Here is a 16,723-nt window from a genome sequence, read left to right as displayed (position 1 = left end):
AGCAGCTTGGCTGGGAGGATTGGCCTGGTCTCATCAAAATTGTTGCAACTTTCTTGTAGATCAGTACTTCTCCCACAATTGTGATACAATTAGAGAAAATATCTCCTGGCCACTAGAACACAAACAGCCACCAGAGGAAATGTAGGGGACGGTATTGTCTACTTGCCTAAGGGGATTGGACTTATAATGTATAAGGGAAGCTTATGGGTAAACTGCAATCAGAGGCCACCAGAGGACGCTGCTCCTTTGTAGTACTGAAAATTTGCAGTGCCTGCTTCTGACCACAGAATTCTGAGGCTCAACTGGAAGTCATAGTCAGGGCTCTAATGAAATTGAGAGGTCAGTCAATGACAAAAGCTTGACTGACCAAAGAAGGAGATGTGAACTAAAAAGAAGCTCCTTCATTCAGGGGAAAACTCATCACTCTGTGTGTCTTTATCGCCAATATACTATGTCTACATGTTGAGCGAATATGTATATTTGGAAGTGTATGTATATACAGTATGCACACATGTACAGTAGTAGAGTGTTGTACCGTGCTAGCCATAGATCGATCATTTACCCTTGGGATTAATAAAATATCTATCTATCTATCTCTATCTAGATCGATGCAGGAGAAAGTAGAGTGAAATGACACCTTTTATTGGCTAATTAATGTATCACATGTACAGTGTAATGAAAAGTTATGGTAAATGGCAAATAGGAGTGCTTTAAGAATGGCACCAGTAAAGTGTTTACTTGACAAAAGGAATATACAGTGGTGATCAGAGGGAGGATGTCAACAGGTGGAAAGGCCCATTTGTTTAAATGGTGCCATATTGGTATTCACTCCAAGTATAGAGGTTATGGTGAAAAAGGAAGAATTCACAACTGAAATCCTCCAGCCAGTAGGTGGCAGCACTGGGTTTCCAGGTGGAGCAGATGGAAATTTGTTGTTCACAGCGGAGGGTAGGAAGCCTGGGAGCTTCTGATAGAACTTGGTCCTTTAACTATAAATAGGGACTCATCAGAGCATGAATACCTGTCCCTGACCACCAGAATTCACTTCATGTTATATAAATAAAATGTATTGTTATTATTATTAAACAACTGGGTGTAGTTTTAAGACCATTCTCTGCCGGTTGTTTATTGAGCTTGGAGTTAGGAGACAAATTTGGGCAAATGGTTGCATGGCAGGGAGGTTATGTTGCCAGAAACTGAAGTGTGCTTAGCATGTCAGGCAGGGTCGGGTCAGTTTATGTGAGCCATCAGTAACAATAGCTACAGATAAAGAACCGGTAGTAGTCGGGCAGGCATGTTGTTCTATAAGGAGTCTTTGTATCATTGTCCTTTACTTGAGAATTTGAGTTCTCTCTGTTGACCCCCACCCAACCCACTTTTGTTTTAGTGAAATACAGTGTGGAGTATGGCCGGCTGTTCATCCCGGCCAATACCCCCAAGCTGCCAGGTGGAGCCCTCCCTGCAGTATGGAGGTCCCCTGAAGACCAGCAGGGCATCATGGACATTGGAGTTTTTATACACAGCCCTGCTGGATACCATTAGGACCACAAGGAGACGCTGCAGGGAGGAACGATGATTATTTGCCTTACGCTCCGGAAGTACGTCCGAGTCACATGGACAAGGGGAATGACGTGCTTCCGGGGTGAAGAAAAGGATGTTTTGTCTGACCCGGAAGTGATAAAGAATCACATGGACTGGGGATTGAGAACACTTCCGGGTCAGGGAATATAAAAGGACTGTGGCAGCTCCCAGACGGCGAGCTGAGCTGGGGGGTAGGAGGGCAATGCGTCTGGGAGCTGAGGATTGTAATTGTAGAGTATTGTGATTTGTTTAATGAGTATTGTGGAGGAGAGGGTGCTTTGTGCACTGTTGTGTAGTAATAAAGTCTTTTATCTGGTGTCTGGAGTCTTGGACAGGGGTTCAAGGGAACGATAGCGCCCCCTATCTGTCACGACAGCAAAACCATACTTTTAATACCTCCAGGACTTTTTGACACATCTTGTTTCATGTTACGAAGGCTCATAAGGTGTGTCTTCATTTACAACATATATATTACTCGTACATACAGAAACATACTGTAGTATGCTAAAAAAACACACTGCAAATAACCTACAGTATCACACATTACTTCATTTTAAACAGAGTTTGATAACATAATTATTTATTCTGTACATAATGCTTGATTGCACACTGCAAAATGTTTATAAAAAGATAATACAGTACGTTTCAACATGGCATCTTAAGGTAGAACAGGGTAACATTTTAAGCGTTGTCAGTTCTGTTAATTGGGTACCCACTTCTTATTGTTATTATATAGAAATGAATGTTTTTTTGGTTTTTCAGGCTCATAGAAACCTGTGAACAGACAGAAAAACATAAATAAATTCACATTACATGACTTTTTCACACTTACTGAAGCTAGATAAGATCTTAAACTAAATATATATCTAAAAGAGAAAAAGCATAATTAGCTACAAAAAAATACTACCTGAACTAGTTCTCTTGTGTAGGCAAGAACCTGGGAAATGTTCACTTTACATCTGTGCAGAAAATTTTGGTCAATGTAAAATTGTGAAGTGCAGATTTTAACACTCGATGGGCATAATTTAATAGAGCAGGAATTTGGTGTAAACATTAAAAAGGAGGAAACTTGTCACATTTAAAGAATGTCTAAATGTGGTTTGGCACAGCTGAGAACAACACAGAAAGAAGATTGGTTTGTTCGGTTTTGTGTGTGTGGGTGGGAAGGTGCGTCTGAAGTGCTTGAGGCTTATATTGATTGTTTAATTTCATTAGTTTACCTGACTCAAAAGATCTTAACCAGGATAAGCAGGTTTAGAAAATACATCGATGGATACTCTACCTGGCCCAGGGAATTCCTTGCACTTGTTATCTCCAGCCCATCGGCTTGTGTTGGACACAAAGACAGCACTTGACATATAATGTTTTGGTGGACCATTATAGTCTACCATTTCATACTGGCCAGGACCTGGCAGTGGTGGTGTTTTTGGCATTTTCATAGCAGGAGCGGAAATGCATAGATAGTGTCTCTTTCTGTAAGGAAGATTTGGACAGCATATTTTTTTTTCAATAATTGATTTTGATATTGAAAAGAATATTACAATAAAAAATAAAAGCATTATATAATCAAGTGTAGTAAATTCAAAGCATTTCATTCAGTTAATAGCAAAATGGTAATTTGGTTTTAACCACACATTACACAAAAAAAGTATGCCCGTTATAGTAAACTCAAACTCGACACCAAGGCAAATCTAAAATACACCACAAATTAGCTGTATACTTACTTAAAGCTACTATATGGTTTCTGGGTGCCAGGGCCTTTCCTAATAGCATTGGATGCAAGGAAAGATATGGCCCAGGTCAGGGAACCAGTCCACTACAGGGTCACTCAAATCTGTACCCTCACACTCAGAGAGGTCCAATTTAGAGCCACTAAACAAGGGATGAGAAAGGACTGGGGTGCCTCAAGAAAAAAAAACCCACAGACACAGGGAGAATGGGTAGATTTCTGGACACTGACCATGTAATGACATTTGAACTTGGGATGCTGAATCTGTGAAGTGGCAGTACTAATTACCGCATCACAGTGCTGCTCCTCTAGTGTAACCGAATTAATGAATCATTTTCAAAGCACATCAATTCAATCAGAACAGTACACATATAACAAAAAGTCAAAATTAGTCTACACCTTCATTAATGATTTTGTGATATGAAATATTAAGTTTGAGTTTGATTTCAGCAACCAAAGCAGAGGAGGCAACAAACTGAATGTTTTACTCAAATTTCTAATAAAATCTCATCACTGGGAGAGGTATTCATAAATGCTATTTGCTACACCTTGGATGTTCTTGTTAAAGTGCGTCATTTCCATCCTTGTATTCTTCCATATTATCTACCTTTATCTTACTGTCTCATCCTCCCTTACCTTATTTAACATAAAACGATTGGGCAATTCTGTTCACGCAGAGAGTCAGTCAAACGAGTTTAAACAAGCCTAAAAAACACTTTGTCAGCCAGTTTATAAGTCTTTTAACTAATTTCTATTTCTGGTATTCTTCTGTTACATTGAAGACCTCATGATTGGTGAGTTTATGTGTGGGTAGTTTTTAAACTAAAAAAAAGTTTAGAACAAGTTTCAACTACTTCACGGCAATCTTGCTCAGATCATCTAATATAACTTACTTCTACATCAACCAAAAAAACATATTATTATACTTGATTTGAATTATACTGCTGTCATTGTCCTGCTCCACTGACAGACTGAGGAGATCGTTCCTCCCCCACACTATGCGACTCCTCAATTCCACCCGGGGGGGCTAAACGCTAACATTATTCAAAGTTATTGTCTGTTTTTACCTGCATTTTTATTACTCTTTAATATTGTTTTTTGTATCAGTATGCTGCTGCTGGATTATGTGAATTTCCCCTTGGGATTAATAAAGTATCATCCATCCATCCATCTCTCAATCTATCTACATTTAAATTCAGTAGACATAATTTAAAATAAACTTTGTCAACTCCTGAGCTGTGATCATTTTCAACATGACAGCGTATGGCTACTAAAGCACATAGTCAATAACCTAATCATGGACTGATCATTTTTTCAAATTGGCTCAGTTGCTTACTTACTGCAAAGTACTTTTTTGAACAGGCTTGGGAGAATCAAAAGGATTATAAGCAGCAGGTCCTGGTACGTGTGAAGTGTCTTCAAGGAATTTACGTGTAGTAGTTGACCTAAAGGAAGAAACGACAGTCTTCGGCGATTCCTTGGTGAGGGAATCATTCACTCTGTAATGGCCTGTTAAAGACAAGAAACAGAAAAACACACAAAATTAAAATTTGTGATTTGTTCAGTAGAACACTTAGCAATGGTCTTTTTTTGCACTTCACTTGGGAGTTTTTACCCTATTCCATGTTTAGATTGCCCGTTCAGCCATTTTCAAACCTGATTTTTGAATTCAGGGTCCTGGGAGATGGTGCCAATCCCAGCAGTACTGGGAACAAGATGAGAGCCAATCTTAGACAGGGTGCTGGTCCATCACCAGATGTTCTCATGCACTTACATCTGGCCAATTCAACTTTGCTAATAAACCTAACAAAGACTTCTTTGAGATGCAGAAGGAAAGCAAACTGACAGTGACCAGACATGGGAAACAACCAACCCAGGCCACTGTAAGGCAGCAGTTCTAACCACTGTGCTTACCATGTTACCCTATGTATAAGCTTTAATATAACATAACATTCTCAAATCCACTTAAACCAATTCAAGGTCAATGGGGCCCAGTCTACTCCAGCAACACTGAAGCAAACCAGCAAGGAGCACTGGGCAGGTACACATTCACACTGCTTCAATTTGAAATTGCTAATAACCTCACCAGCATGTTTTTGTGCTTATTTTAATTTTTTAAGCAATATGTTGGGAGTCTATACAGTTCTAGGGTTCTTGTGAGTCAAGTAAAGTTCTGGTGAATAATAGTCTAGGGCCTGAGGAAAAGTGATGAGATGTTTTCCATTTGCTTTGTAACTCATGTACTTAACAGCGAATGTACAGAAAGTTATGAGTATCCGGCAATTCTTTCTAATCAAGTGATGTAAAGAACAAAGCTCAATTATTTTTTAACCACTCAATTAACCACTCCTTCCTACTATTAGCACCTTTCATGAAGAAGAATATCACAAAGCACTATATATGTATATAAGAATTTGTTGCTAAATTATAACAGACTCAGTGGCATTATAACTAATTCACTTCTTGAGAATCCTCAGTTCAAACACGAGCCTGGTCATCGCTCTTATGGTGCTCTCCCTTTGTCTTTGCAGGTTTTCTCCAGATTCTTACCATCTCGCAATTATATGCAAATGCTGTTGACTGGCTACTCTGAAATGTCCTGGTGTATGTTTTACTCCACTGAGAAACTCCCATTATGCTGCATGAGAATAAGTGAACCAATAAAGGAATGAATTTATAAATGAAGTCAAAACGGATTTTCTCAGGTAAGGTTTCATAATAATAACAAACTACTAAAGTAGATAATTAAACACCCCCAGTTAAAGGTTTTAGAACACCTCAGTTTTCCTTCATATTTAATCAGGTGAAATGCAATGAATGACCTAAAATGGTTAAAAGATAAGCAGTGAAATGCCAGAGGTTTAAATTTAAAATTTAGGTGAGCAAAAAATGAAAACGAAAAGGAAATATCAGAATATTACAAATATACTTTCTTCAGGGAACAACTAAGAGGTTAAAACCTATTAGCAATTAAAGTAAATTAAGCCTTGCAAGTTAATGCAAACAATTTGCACGGGTGTCCCAGCTTCTGTTGATTACTTAAAAACTCTCCATCTGTCTTAATGCTGAGTTGTAACAGACTGCGTTGCTACACCCTCTGCAGTACTACTTGGGCAATATGACACTGTAGAAAGTTGTAAATTCAAGAGATAAAGGCAAGAAAACTGCAATTAACAAATGAAATGAGACAGAGCATTATTATCCTTAGAAGTGTAGGCCTTTTAATTTAGAGAAGTTGCAAAAAAAAAAATTGAACTGTCAGTTTGTATGGTGTCCTGCACAATACTTATTTTGCTTACATTTCCAAAGGCAATTGGAAACTGGAAGAAATTCTGATAGGAAGTCACAACCCAATTAGAAGAGACACATTTCTGAGGGTCACCAGCTTAAGTGAAAGGCACCTCACAGCACAACAGTTTCAAGTACAGCTTAACAGTGGTCAACAAAAGTAAGTCTCAGTTTCTACTGTGAAGGGGGGACTTTGTGTTGCTGGTTTGAGAGGGCAAATGGCAGTAAGAAAGCAATTCCGGAAAAGACCAACTAGGCCATGAAATACCAGCTGTGGACTACTACAGACTGGACAAAGTCTCCCCATTTAAATGTGTGTCCGGTTGAACCTGTATGTGCGTAAATCAGACATTTGGACATGAAGCCAACATATGCAGGCTTGAAAAGAAGAACATGAACATAATAAATAAGACATTATAGCCAACACCTTCCGAACTCCACATCATCAATTTCCTCACATATCCACCACTCCTAATTTGTTCTATATTGCCTTGTTCATACATCATACATTATATATATATAATGTAGGACAAGTCAGGTTGGGGAGCATGCACTGGTACAGTGCATTGCCACATCCACCACATGACAAAATAGCTCAGGATCCTGGTTGGCAACCCCTTAGGCAGACACGCGGTCTAGTGTTACCCTCCGGAAATGATCATCTACCTGCCGCAGCCAGGTGTTATGTGGTGTCCCATTGGCCTGGTACAGCCACTCAGGTCCTCAACAATGAGGATCCTGACAGCCAGATCACCCTCTTGTAATCGCACCACATGGATCCAAATATAAGATTTACATTTTGAAAGACAATATACACAAAGTATACTTATTTTGCTTACATCTCCACCTCCTGCTTACACGGTTTCTATGTTTCTATGGACAAATACAAATGATTTAACAAGATAAATAAAACAAAATTAACAGAAGCTTTTAAATTAACAGTATTTCAAACAATGTCTTTGTAAGTATGTTTGAAATGTCTTACATGGAGAAGGCACCTTCAGATTTCCAGACAACTGTAAGTTCCTTTGAGTTTTTGACATGAAAGCTGACTGCGCTGATGCATTGCTGCTACTCCCCAAGGCAGAACTAGAAACCTAAAACAAATATTTTCCAAATGAAATATTCAAGAATAGAACATACATATTTAAAAGTAAAGGCTTTCATACTCATAATTTTTGTATGTCATGTAGTACTTTGCCCAGAGGGTTTGACCAGAACTTAGTTGGTTTCTGATTATGAAACTGAGAAAAGCCTCCAAAAATGGAGAGACACATTGGGCCAATTCTAACCTTGGATGTAAGAATAAGAATATTCTAAGATAGAACTTATGGTGTCTCACCTGTCCAGTCTGTTATGTTCACATGAATTTCTAGTCAGCATTTTGAGAGTGGCACAAAGTTGCTGTTGAATTTGTACTTGGTATGCACGATAAGCAATTAAGGATCAGATTTAATTTGTCTTATGAACATAAACAGAAAAGTAAACACATTATGTGTGTATTACAATACTCAAAATAAAATGCAACCACAAAAATGCCATTTTAGCTGTTTTTATTATTATTAAATGAGATGAGATGTCAGTGTTACACTGCAACTTGGATTTTTCCAAAGGTGTTTCATATTAGTGTATCACTTTAAAGGGGCTTCAAGTGAAATTTACCACTAGAAAGCTCATATATCCACTCTGAACCATAGCACGTGAATGCAACACACTGTGTCTTGTTTGAGGTGTGGTGCACGGTGACACTAGGCTGTAAAGACAATATGCTAATACAAAATCTGTAGTGCAAAATACAAGGAAACCACTAGGTGGTAGTGTTGTCCAGCATCGAAAGAAAATTTACAGCAACAACTGACCCTGGAAATAACTTTAGGATGGCGAATAATCCCCTGCTTCCTGTCTACTCAGAACTGGCACAGACAGCAGTAGTAAGAATATGTAAAGAACTGAATGAAAGACAGTGATACAAAACAAGCAAACAAAAAAATTACCTGTAGGCATTTTTCTCCTTTATGAAAACTGCTGAAGAGATGCAAAAGGAAATTAGGCATACTCATAAAAGGCTTGAAGAGAAAAAGAAATGTGCCACCAGTCTAGTCACTAAAACTGCCTCATAATATGGAACCCAAGATATGATCAAGTTGACTGCAGAACTGGACAAACTGAACATTTTATTACTCCAATGACAAGTTCAGATTTGGATACTGTTAATCTAACAAAAATAGTAACAAATATATATATATATATATATATATATATATATATATATATATATATATATATATATATATTATAGTATATACTATTGGGCAGTTAATGTTAAGAATGATTCTGTTTGCCATATTTAGGGAATTTGATTTTTGAAAAGAAATATTTTCTGTAGTCCCGCTTGTAAAAACTGGCAAGATGTCTGATTTAGAAATGAAAAGTGACTGTGCAGGGCAAAGTGTAATTTTAAGAAATATATTGGCATAAGCTGATGGGGACAGCCCTGCAGAGTTTTCACAAAAAGAAGGAAATTAAGGTACAAATCTAAAGATAATATTTACTAGATTTGAATGCACAGTGGGAGGTTTCAAACTTGTGAATACAACTTATGAAAATGATTCACAAATCTTAATGGATTCGTCACTATTGAAATCCAGACAGTATACTGAACCTATTAAGTAGGCTAATAAGATGATATGTTATTTAACAAGATATACAGAGTATATAATTCACAAGTGAGCCTCATCTGGAGCAATATGTGCTGTTTTGGTGTCCAATTTACAAAAAATGACATAGTAGTGCTTAGTAAAATTATGAAAGGAATTACTATGGTGGATTCCAGTTATTACTTTCAATTAAGTTTTTCAAGATGAGTGCTTGGATACAAAAAGAAATTTGTTAAGGGTAGATTTTGTACAAATGTTAGAAGATTTTCTTTCCAGGAGACGACCATAGACATATTAAGTTAATTACCAAATAAAGTGGAGGAGAGTGGTACTCTAGAGACTTCCAAAACTTTACTTTGAGTGATCTTGCAACAATTAATAGGCTTGGCAAGTTTTGTTGAGCAGAATGGCCTGTTCACGGCAAAAATTGCTCTAATATTCTAGAATCCAGACATTACAGGAAATATTTGCTAAAAAAAATATTACAGTAATAAAAAGTTCCCTTACGTTATATTGATTGGGTGCAGGAGTGCTGTCTTTCACTGTATCAGGTTTAACTGCAATTGGCTGCTGAAACACACTTGAGTTTCCAACACTAAAGTTCTTCTTTGTGAGTAAAGTTGGTGAATAAGCATTGGCAGCAGGAGTGACTCGGAAACGTCTTGAAGCAGCTCGAATGGACTAAAGAAAAGAAAAGCAACTTGAAAAAACAAAGATCATTTTAAAGCAACTGCAATATATGATCTTCTTTTATTATATAAGCAATTTGGATTGAGTAGGTACAGAAATTAATGGATATGTGGCTGTTCAATAAAATTCTTTCAGACAAAGTGCTGGTTTTGTTTATCTGTTTTAAGCATACTGGTGGTCAAAAGGCTTAGAACAGAGTTTTTCTTCAAATTTAATCAACTGAAATGCAATGAATGATGCAAAATGGTGGAAAGTAAACAGTAAACTGCCAAAGTTTTAAATTTAAACTTTAGGTTAGCAAAAACTGAAAAAAGGAATTTTTCAGGTCTTCTTCAGGAAAAAATTAATTGGTTACAACCTACAGATGTTCTTCAGCAATTAAAATAAATTAAGCCTTGCAAGTTGAAGCAAACATTTTGCACAGGTGCCCCAACTTCTGTTGATTACTTAAAAACATTCTATCTGTGTGAAAGAAAGAAAGAACAAATATAGATAGATAGATAGATAGATAGATAGATAGATAGATAGATAGATAGATAGATAGATAGATAGATCTTTATTTGTCCACGAGGTATCATCATTCAGTTACAATTTGTTCAGAGTGCTGTAGCAGGAATATTAACCAGAAAAAGAAAATCTGAGCACATCTCTCTATATTTAGCATATGTTACCAGTAGAGATACACCAGGCTATTACCGTTGATTACTTAAAAAAAAAACTCCTAAAAAGCCATTTTTTAATGATGCTTGTGCATAGCTATATTTTAGTTGTACTCCTAATGGAATATATGTGCATACAATTATCACATTCTACAGGAATTTGCAATCATTACAAATCTCTGCTTTCTCTTCTGTGGTGCCGTTTTGTGCCCCCACGACCTGACTGAGGCACTGTGTACACCTTTGTGATGTCCGAATGAAGGCATGTGCCCCATCTATCCACAAAACCTAATGAGGCGAATCCTCTGAGACCAAGCCTGGAAAGAATGAGAAACATCTTAAGGGCATTCACAGTGTGTTACGTCGAATGCTCATTGGGGACTGGTGGTCTTTTGGCCTTGGAACACTTGCAGATTTTGTTTTTTCCTCCAGCCTGACTGGAGTTTTCTTTATTGTTTTTCTGTCCTCCCTGCCATCTGACCTTATCATTGTACTCATCTTTAGGGACTTAAAATATGTCTTTCATTTTAGATTCTACTATTCTACTAATATATATCCATGTTATGACAACCTGTATTGACATTTTTTTATTGTTATTCTTTACTAATTTAACTTATTTTTCTTTTCTTGTAACAATTTCTTTGAAATCTTGTAAAACACTTTGGGCTGAATATGTAAATGTGCTATGGAAGCAAATGCTATCTACTACCCATTTGTATTAGCTTAGAAGGAAATGATACTAACCTTGGACACAAAGCTACTGGTACCTTTTTTTGACAAAGAGGGACTGCCAGTTTCTACAGGGCTATCAACAACATTATAAGATCCAGGCCCTGGGTTTTCATTCTACATTGAGAGGAAAAAGGAACAGAATCATCTGAAAATTAATTTAAAACTACACATCTGCACTAGACGTATATGTCTGTATAAATGGACGTTTTACTGCAGTTGTATATTATGTTTTACTTTAACAAGTATAAGTCATATATCAGTTATAGAATTCTCCATGCCATTTGCTTACCTGGCTGCTTTCATAAAGAAATCTCTTTGTCTGAGAACAAAACCCTTTGCGCTCAGTATCTGGAACAATCACTGTTCGGTACTTTGTTGGAATGGAACAGACATTGGATGAGACTTTGTTGCCTACATGTGGAAACAGCACAGATTAGTCAACTGATAAAAATTTACATCAGAAGAGATATGGTGCAAGTCAGTCTCTACTGGTGTAACTCACCTTTGCAAATTTTGCCAGTCACAAGTGAGTGGATTCTCTTATAGTTGTAATTGTCATTCTTATCACCTGCCACATTTACTGCCATGCTTTGCTAATACATAGGGAACACGTCAAATCAATGATACGTTTACGCTGAAAAAACACACCAGTTTATACAAGCATGCATACAGGTATATTTGAAACTTATATTCATTGGTTTAATAAACCAGTAACCTATCATGGGAATTAAATAAATACGAGAGATTCTTGTACTTCGCCAGTTTTGTGTTCTAACATTTATTTCTTTAGTAGTGTTGGCATATAAATATATGAAGATAACCTGTGGAATCAAATGCCACAGATAAGAACACTAACACATTCAGTCGAAAACGGGAGAATTGTGTATTAATTAAAAATGGCTAATTAAAGCTTTAAAAACATTGCTACATATTCTTCATTGCATAAAATAAAATTTACAACAATCATGTAGGATTTCCTGCTGTAAATGCAGAGCAAACTACCTAGTACACCAGCTTTCGCTTCATTCGCCTGATGTTTTGATAGGATTCGCCGCATGTGCGTGTTAGAGGATGTTGGCAAACATTCCCATAGCAACCGTCACATCCGATACAGGAAGTCAGAGCTTGAAGGTAAGGGGCGCCATTTGAACCAAAAAGCATATTTCACTCCCACCAGATGCATTTCTGTGACGAAAGGAGGAACAAGCACGAAGGAGATGTTGATATAATTATTTTTCTTTTCGAAAGTGTACAATTTTACTGATATTTGCAATAATCTTTAGGTCGGTACAACGGCCGGGCGATTCTTATTTTTTTGGCTTTCTAAAACTTTGGAAATATAGCGGTAATATGTTCTTTCTATTAGGGTGGACTAACTTTAAACGACAGTAATGAGAAAAAGATGAAAAGCATGAAGGTAGACCATAATATGCAAACAACGACATGAGGACCAGGAGGAATAATAATAATAGGACACAAAACTATTTAATACAACGTTTGAAGGATATGCGCGCTTCATAAATTAAATACGAACCCCCTTCAGTATTTCATTATGCATTATTTCAGTTTTCAGAGTTTACCTGCTTGGAAATAAAATAGTAATTACCTTACATGATGGACAAATTTAAAAGGAACAACTTTTGGCCACCACGTTATAAAAGGCAAAGTGGCAAAATTAGATGTTTTATATATTTTCCTGTCACATTTTTCTTACCAAGGTTAATTGTTTATGGGTTAATAATAATTTCAAGTGACCAATGTAGACAACCAAGTGAAACTCAGTTTTAGGTGAAAGCGTGTATACTTTTTCAGACCTGTTAAATTGCATCAAAATGAGATGGTACAATCTGATCAGTTTCTGTTTCCTTTATACACGTTTTTGACACTGAACGTTTTCAGGTCTTTAACCAAAATCATACATTAGGTAAAGAACATCAGAGTAAGTAAATATTTTTTGTTTTAATTATGCCATTTGCTGTTGAATGAACAACATTGACCTAAACACCTTGCAGTTTGTGAAAAAATAATTGCCCATACACTTAACAACTAGGTGTACACCACCTTTACTTACAAGGACTGCACCAAACCCATCCGTCTTCCATGTCACTGTATAGGAGTTTGGATCCACTCTTCCTCGCAGAACATCTTTCATTTAGAAGCATTGGTAAGTTTTAGAGAATGAACTACCTGTAGTTATTTCGGGTCCTGCCACATTATCTGCACTAAGTTTAGGTCTGCATCAGTGCAATATTAAAGTTTTGGAGTTAAGTGCTGTCTTTAACTGCATCAGATTTAACTGAAGTTAGCTCCTAAAACACACTTAAGTTTCCGACACTGAAGTCCTTCTTTGATGGCTTTGAAGTTTGAGAGCATTGGCAGCAGAGTAAACTTAGAAAGATACTGGAGCTGCTTGAGTGGTCTAAAGAAAAATAAAGAAAAGAAAATGAACTAAAAAAACAAAGACCATTTTAAAGGAACTCCAGTATGTGATCTTCTTTTACTACAATCTAAAAGCAACCAAGAATACACTTTACCTTCTATTACATCTCCTGTATTCATTTGGATTGAGTAGGTACATAGATAAATAAATATCTAGCCATTCAATATAACTCTTCAAAACAAACTTGGATTTATACCTTTCTTTGACAAAAAGGGACTGATAGTTTCTGCAGGACCATCAACAACATCATAAGATGCAGGTCCTGGGTTTTCATTCTACCTTAGACGGTAAATGGAAAACCAAAATAATCTTAAAACCGATTTAATGCTACATATATGCTCTAGAAGTGTACATACACATAAATGGAAGTTTCACTGCAGCTTTTTTACGTTTTACTTTAACTAGTATGACATGTATATACTGTGAGTTATAGAATACTACAAGCCATTTGGTTATCTGGCCACTTTTGTAAAGAAATCTGTTAAAAAAGAAAACTCTTTGTGTTCAGTGTCTGGTATAATCACTGTTCAGTACTTTGATGGAATGGAGGAGACTTTGGATGAACCTCTATAGCCTACACGTGGAAATAATTCAAATTAGTAAACTAGGAAGAATCACATCATGAGAGATAATGGTGCAACTCGGCCTCTGCCAGTGTAACTTACCTTTGTCTTGCCAAAGCTTCTGTAATGGCTTCAGGTCCAGGCCAGTCCAAAACTTTTATTTTGCTACTTTTTCGCTATTTTCATGTGGACTAGCTTTTGTGTTTTCGATCAAAGTCTTGCTACATGACCCCGCTTTTTAGCTTTGGTGATGGATGACCAGACTTGTTAAAGGATTTTCTGCTGCAGAGTAGAATTCACGGTTCCTTTATTTTGCCGGCAACATATCTCCATACCACTTCACTAATGTAAAAATATTTCAGCGTTATTATTATGTTCTCACTAGAAACATTTACTTTACATCAAATAATGGGACCTATGTCATCCAGAATGTTCCTCTTCTGTCTCATCTGTTATAAAATGTTATAAAATTTTCCCAAAATTCTCAGGGATTAATGAGGTGCTTCCTAACACATTTCTGATTGTGTAGTCCTAATCACAGACCTTTAGTATGGTAAGAGAGTTCTGTTGTTATTTAGTACTATTTTAAGATCTTTTGTGACTTTCTGGAGGATAATTTTGTGCTGTAATCTTGGGATAATTTTGGCAAGTTGACCACTCTGGGGGAAGATTACAACTGCTGTAAAGTTGCTCCTTTAAAGGATTATGGCTCTCAGAGCCTTGGAAATGACTTTGTAGCCCTGTCCAGACTGATTGATATCATCTGATGTCTTCAAGTATTAGTTGTGGGATTATGTGCTGGCAACTTGACTTTGATGGTAAAGATCAAAATAATTAAAGTCTGTTTTACCTTTTCTTTCTTTCTTTCTTTCTTTCTTTCTTTCTTTCTTTCTTTCTTTCTTTCTTTCTTTCTTTCTTTCTTTCTTTCTTTCTATCTATCTATCTATCTATCTATCTATCTATCTATCTATCACAAGAACCAGGGCTTGCTGGGAGGATTATATCTACCAGATGACCAGGGAATGCCTTGGGGTCCCACAGTATGAGATGGCAAGTGTGGATGGGTAAAGGATCATATGGGACTCACTTCTAAGCTGAAAAATGAATGAATGAATGAAAACACACACTTTAGTGAAGAAGCCGGTTGAGGCAATTAATGTGACCAACAAGCCTAACTTTTTGTTTATGTGATGCCATTGCTCAATCTTTTTTGTTTGCCAAAAAATTAAACAGGGTGGTCCAATTGGCTCCCCAACTATTTCATGGGGTTCCTTTGACAATATTTCCAATGGGAATCCCTCACTTATGCCTAATAATGAGATCGTTTTCTACTTAGTAGCTCTGCTCCATATTAGACCCTGAAAATGTTGTCCTTATGATCTTTTAAGGCTCTTTACCGAGTCAGGACTCACAACATACACAGAGTAAAGGCCTTTACTACACTTAATGGGGCTGCAGACTCACAGCCTCAATTTAGATACCTTGTACTACAAATTTTCCTGAATTACGAGTTGCCTCCAAACTCTGCAGGCCAGAAACCCCCTTTCTTGATTTTGATTATACTCTCCGGGTTTGTTGAGCTGTAAAAGTAGTAGTATTAAATAATAACAGATAATAATAGGTAATAGTCCATGTTTGTGGATATGATCTCTAGTGCTTAATATGTGTTGTAACAGATGCCTGGACCACAGACAGACACCACAACTTTGCCACACAACACACCTTTATTTTCCTGCTTCTTTTCAGTATACAGAGTGCACAAATCACCACAGTACTCAGTCCCTTCTTCCTCTTTCCTAGCTGCCTCCACTCCTCTTCCAGCAAGCTCAGTCTTCCTGACTCCTGCCGCCTGAGTTGTGGCAGCTGTCTCCTTTTATAGAGGACCCGGAAGTGCTCCAGCTGTTCCATGATCACCTTACGGCTGCACTTCCGGGTGTGACAGCAGCCCTGCACAGGAGGGCTCAGCCATTTTCTACATGCTTCCTAGCGGTGTCCATGGGCCACAGCAAGGTAGGGCAGCCCTACTCCGTGGCAGTGTAGCAAGCCAGAAGGGCTGCCCTCTGTCGCCCCGGGGGAAGTATTGCCTCTTGCAAGCTCCTTCCCCCAGTCTTTCCCTTACGGAGGTGTCCCAGCTGCCCATTACAGTGTGTATTCATATATTTAATGACTAGACTAATAGATTTATTTTAAACAACTAGTGATCTAGTTTATGACTATGACATTGGGTATACATTTTGATTTTGGCAAAATATAAGATTGATTTATTAGTTCTGACTTAACCACATCTCTGACTTATGTTTTCATCTTCCAAAGCAGTTATCTCAGCTGTGGTGCCTACCATGTTCCACCTCTTGGCAGTACAGTTATGGATTTTTGTATAACTG

The 16,723-nt window shown here is 37.3% G+C and overlaps 1 protein-coding gene across 1 annotated transcript; it reads right to left on the bottom strand.

Moving 5' to 3' along the window:
• Positions 1 to 2,154: 2,154 nt before the first annotated feature.
• stpg1 (sperm-tail PG-rich repeat containing 1) lies at positions 2,155 to 12,415 on the bottom strand. Its single transcript, XM_039740590.1, has 9 exons — positions 12,339 to 12,415; positions 11,839 to 11,929; positions 11,626 to 11,747; positions 11,349 to 11,450; positions 9,763 to 9,936; positions 7,584 to 7,695; positions 4,651 to 4,819; positions 2,864 to 3,054; positions 2,155 to 2,355 (listed from the first exon to the last, which is right to left on the bottom strand). Exons 2-9 carry the CDS (start codon positions 11,921 to 11,923, stop codon positions 2,282 to 2,284), a joined length of 1,029 nt encoding a protein of 342 aa, XP_039596524.1. The 5' UTR covers positions 11,924 to 11,929; positions 12,339 to 12,415; the 3' UTR covers positions 2,155 to 2,281.
• Positions 12,416 to 16,723: the final 4,308 nt, after the last annotated feature.

This window comes from Polypterus senegalus, chromosome 17 (assembly GCF_016835505.1).
Source record: "Polypterus senegalus isolate Bchr_013 chromosome 17, ASM1683550v1, whole genome shotgun sequence".
Lineage (NCBI taxonomy): Eukaryota > Metazoa > Chordata > Cladistia > Polypteriformes > Polypteridae > Polypterus > Polypterus senegalus.
The sequence above is the reverse complement of the archived record's forward strand: the minus strand, read 5'-3'. Positions and strand labels throughout refer to the sequence as shown.

What these genes read in the sequence shown, in the direction of transcription:
- stpg1 (XM_039740590.1), bottom strand. Translation starts at nt 11,923, where the DNA reads ATGGCAGTAAATGTGGCAGGTGATAAGAATGACAATTACAACTATAAG. An exon ending in CTGCACCCAATCAATATAAC is followed by an intron (nt 7,696 to 9,762) that starts GTAAGGGAACTT and finishes TATTTGTTTTAG; the next exon opens with GTTTCTAGTTCTGCCTTGGG. An exon ending in GTTCAAAAAAGTACTTTGCA is followed by an intron (nt 3,055 to 4,650) that starts GTAAGTAAGCAA and finishes TCTTCCTTACAG; the next exon opens with AAAGAGACACTATCTATGCA.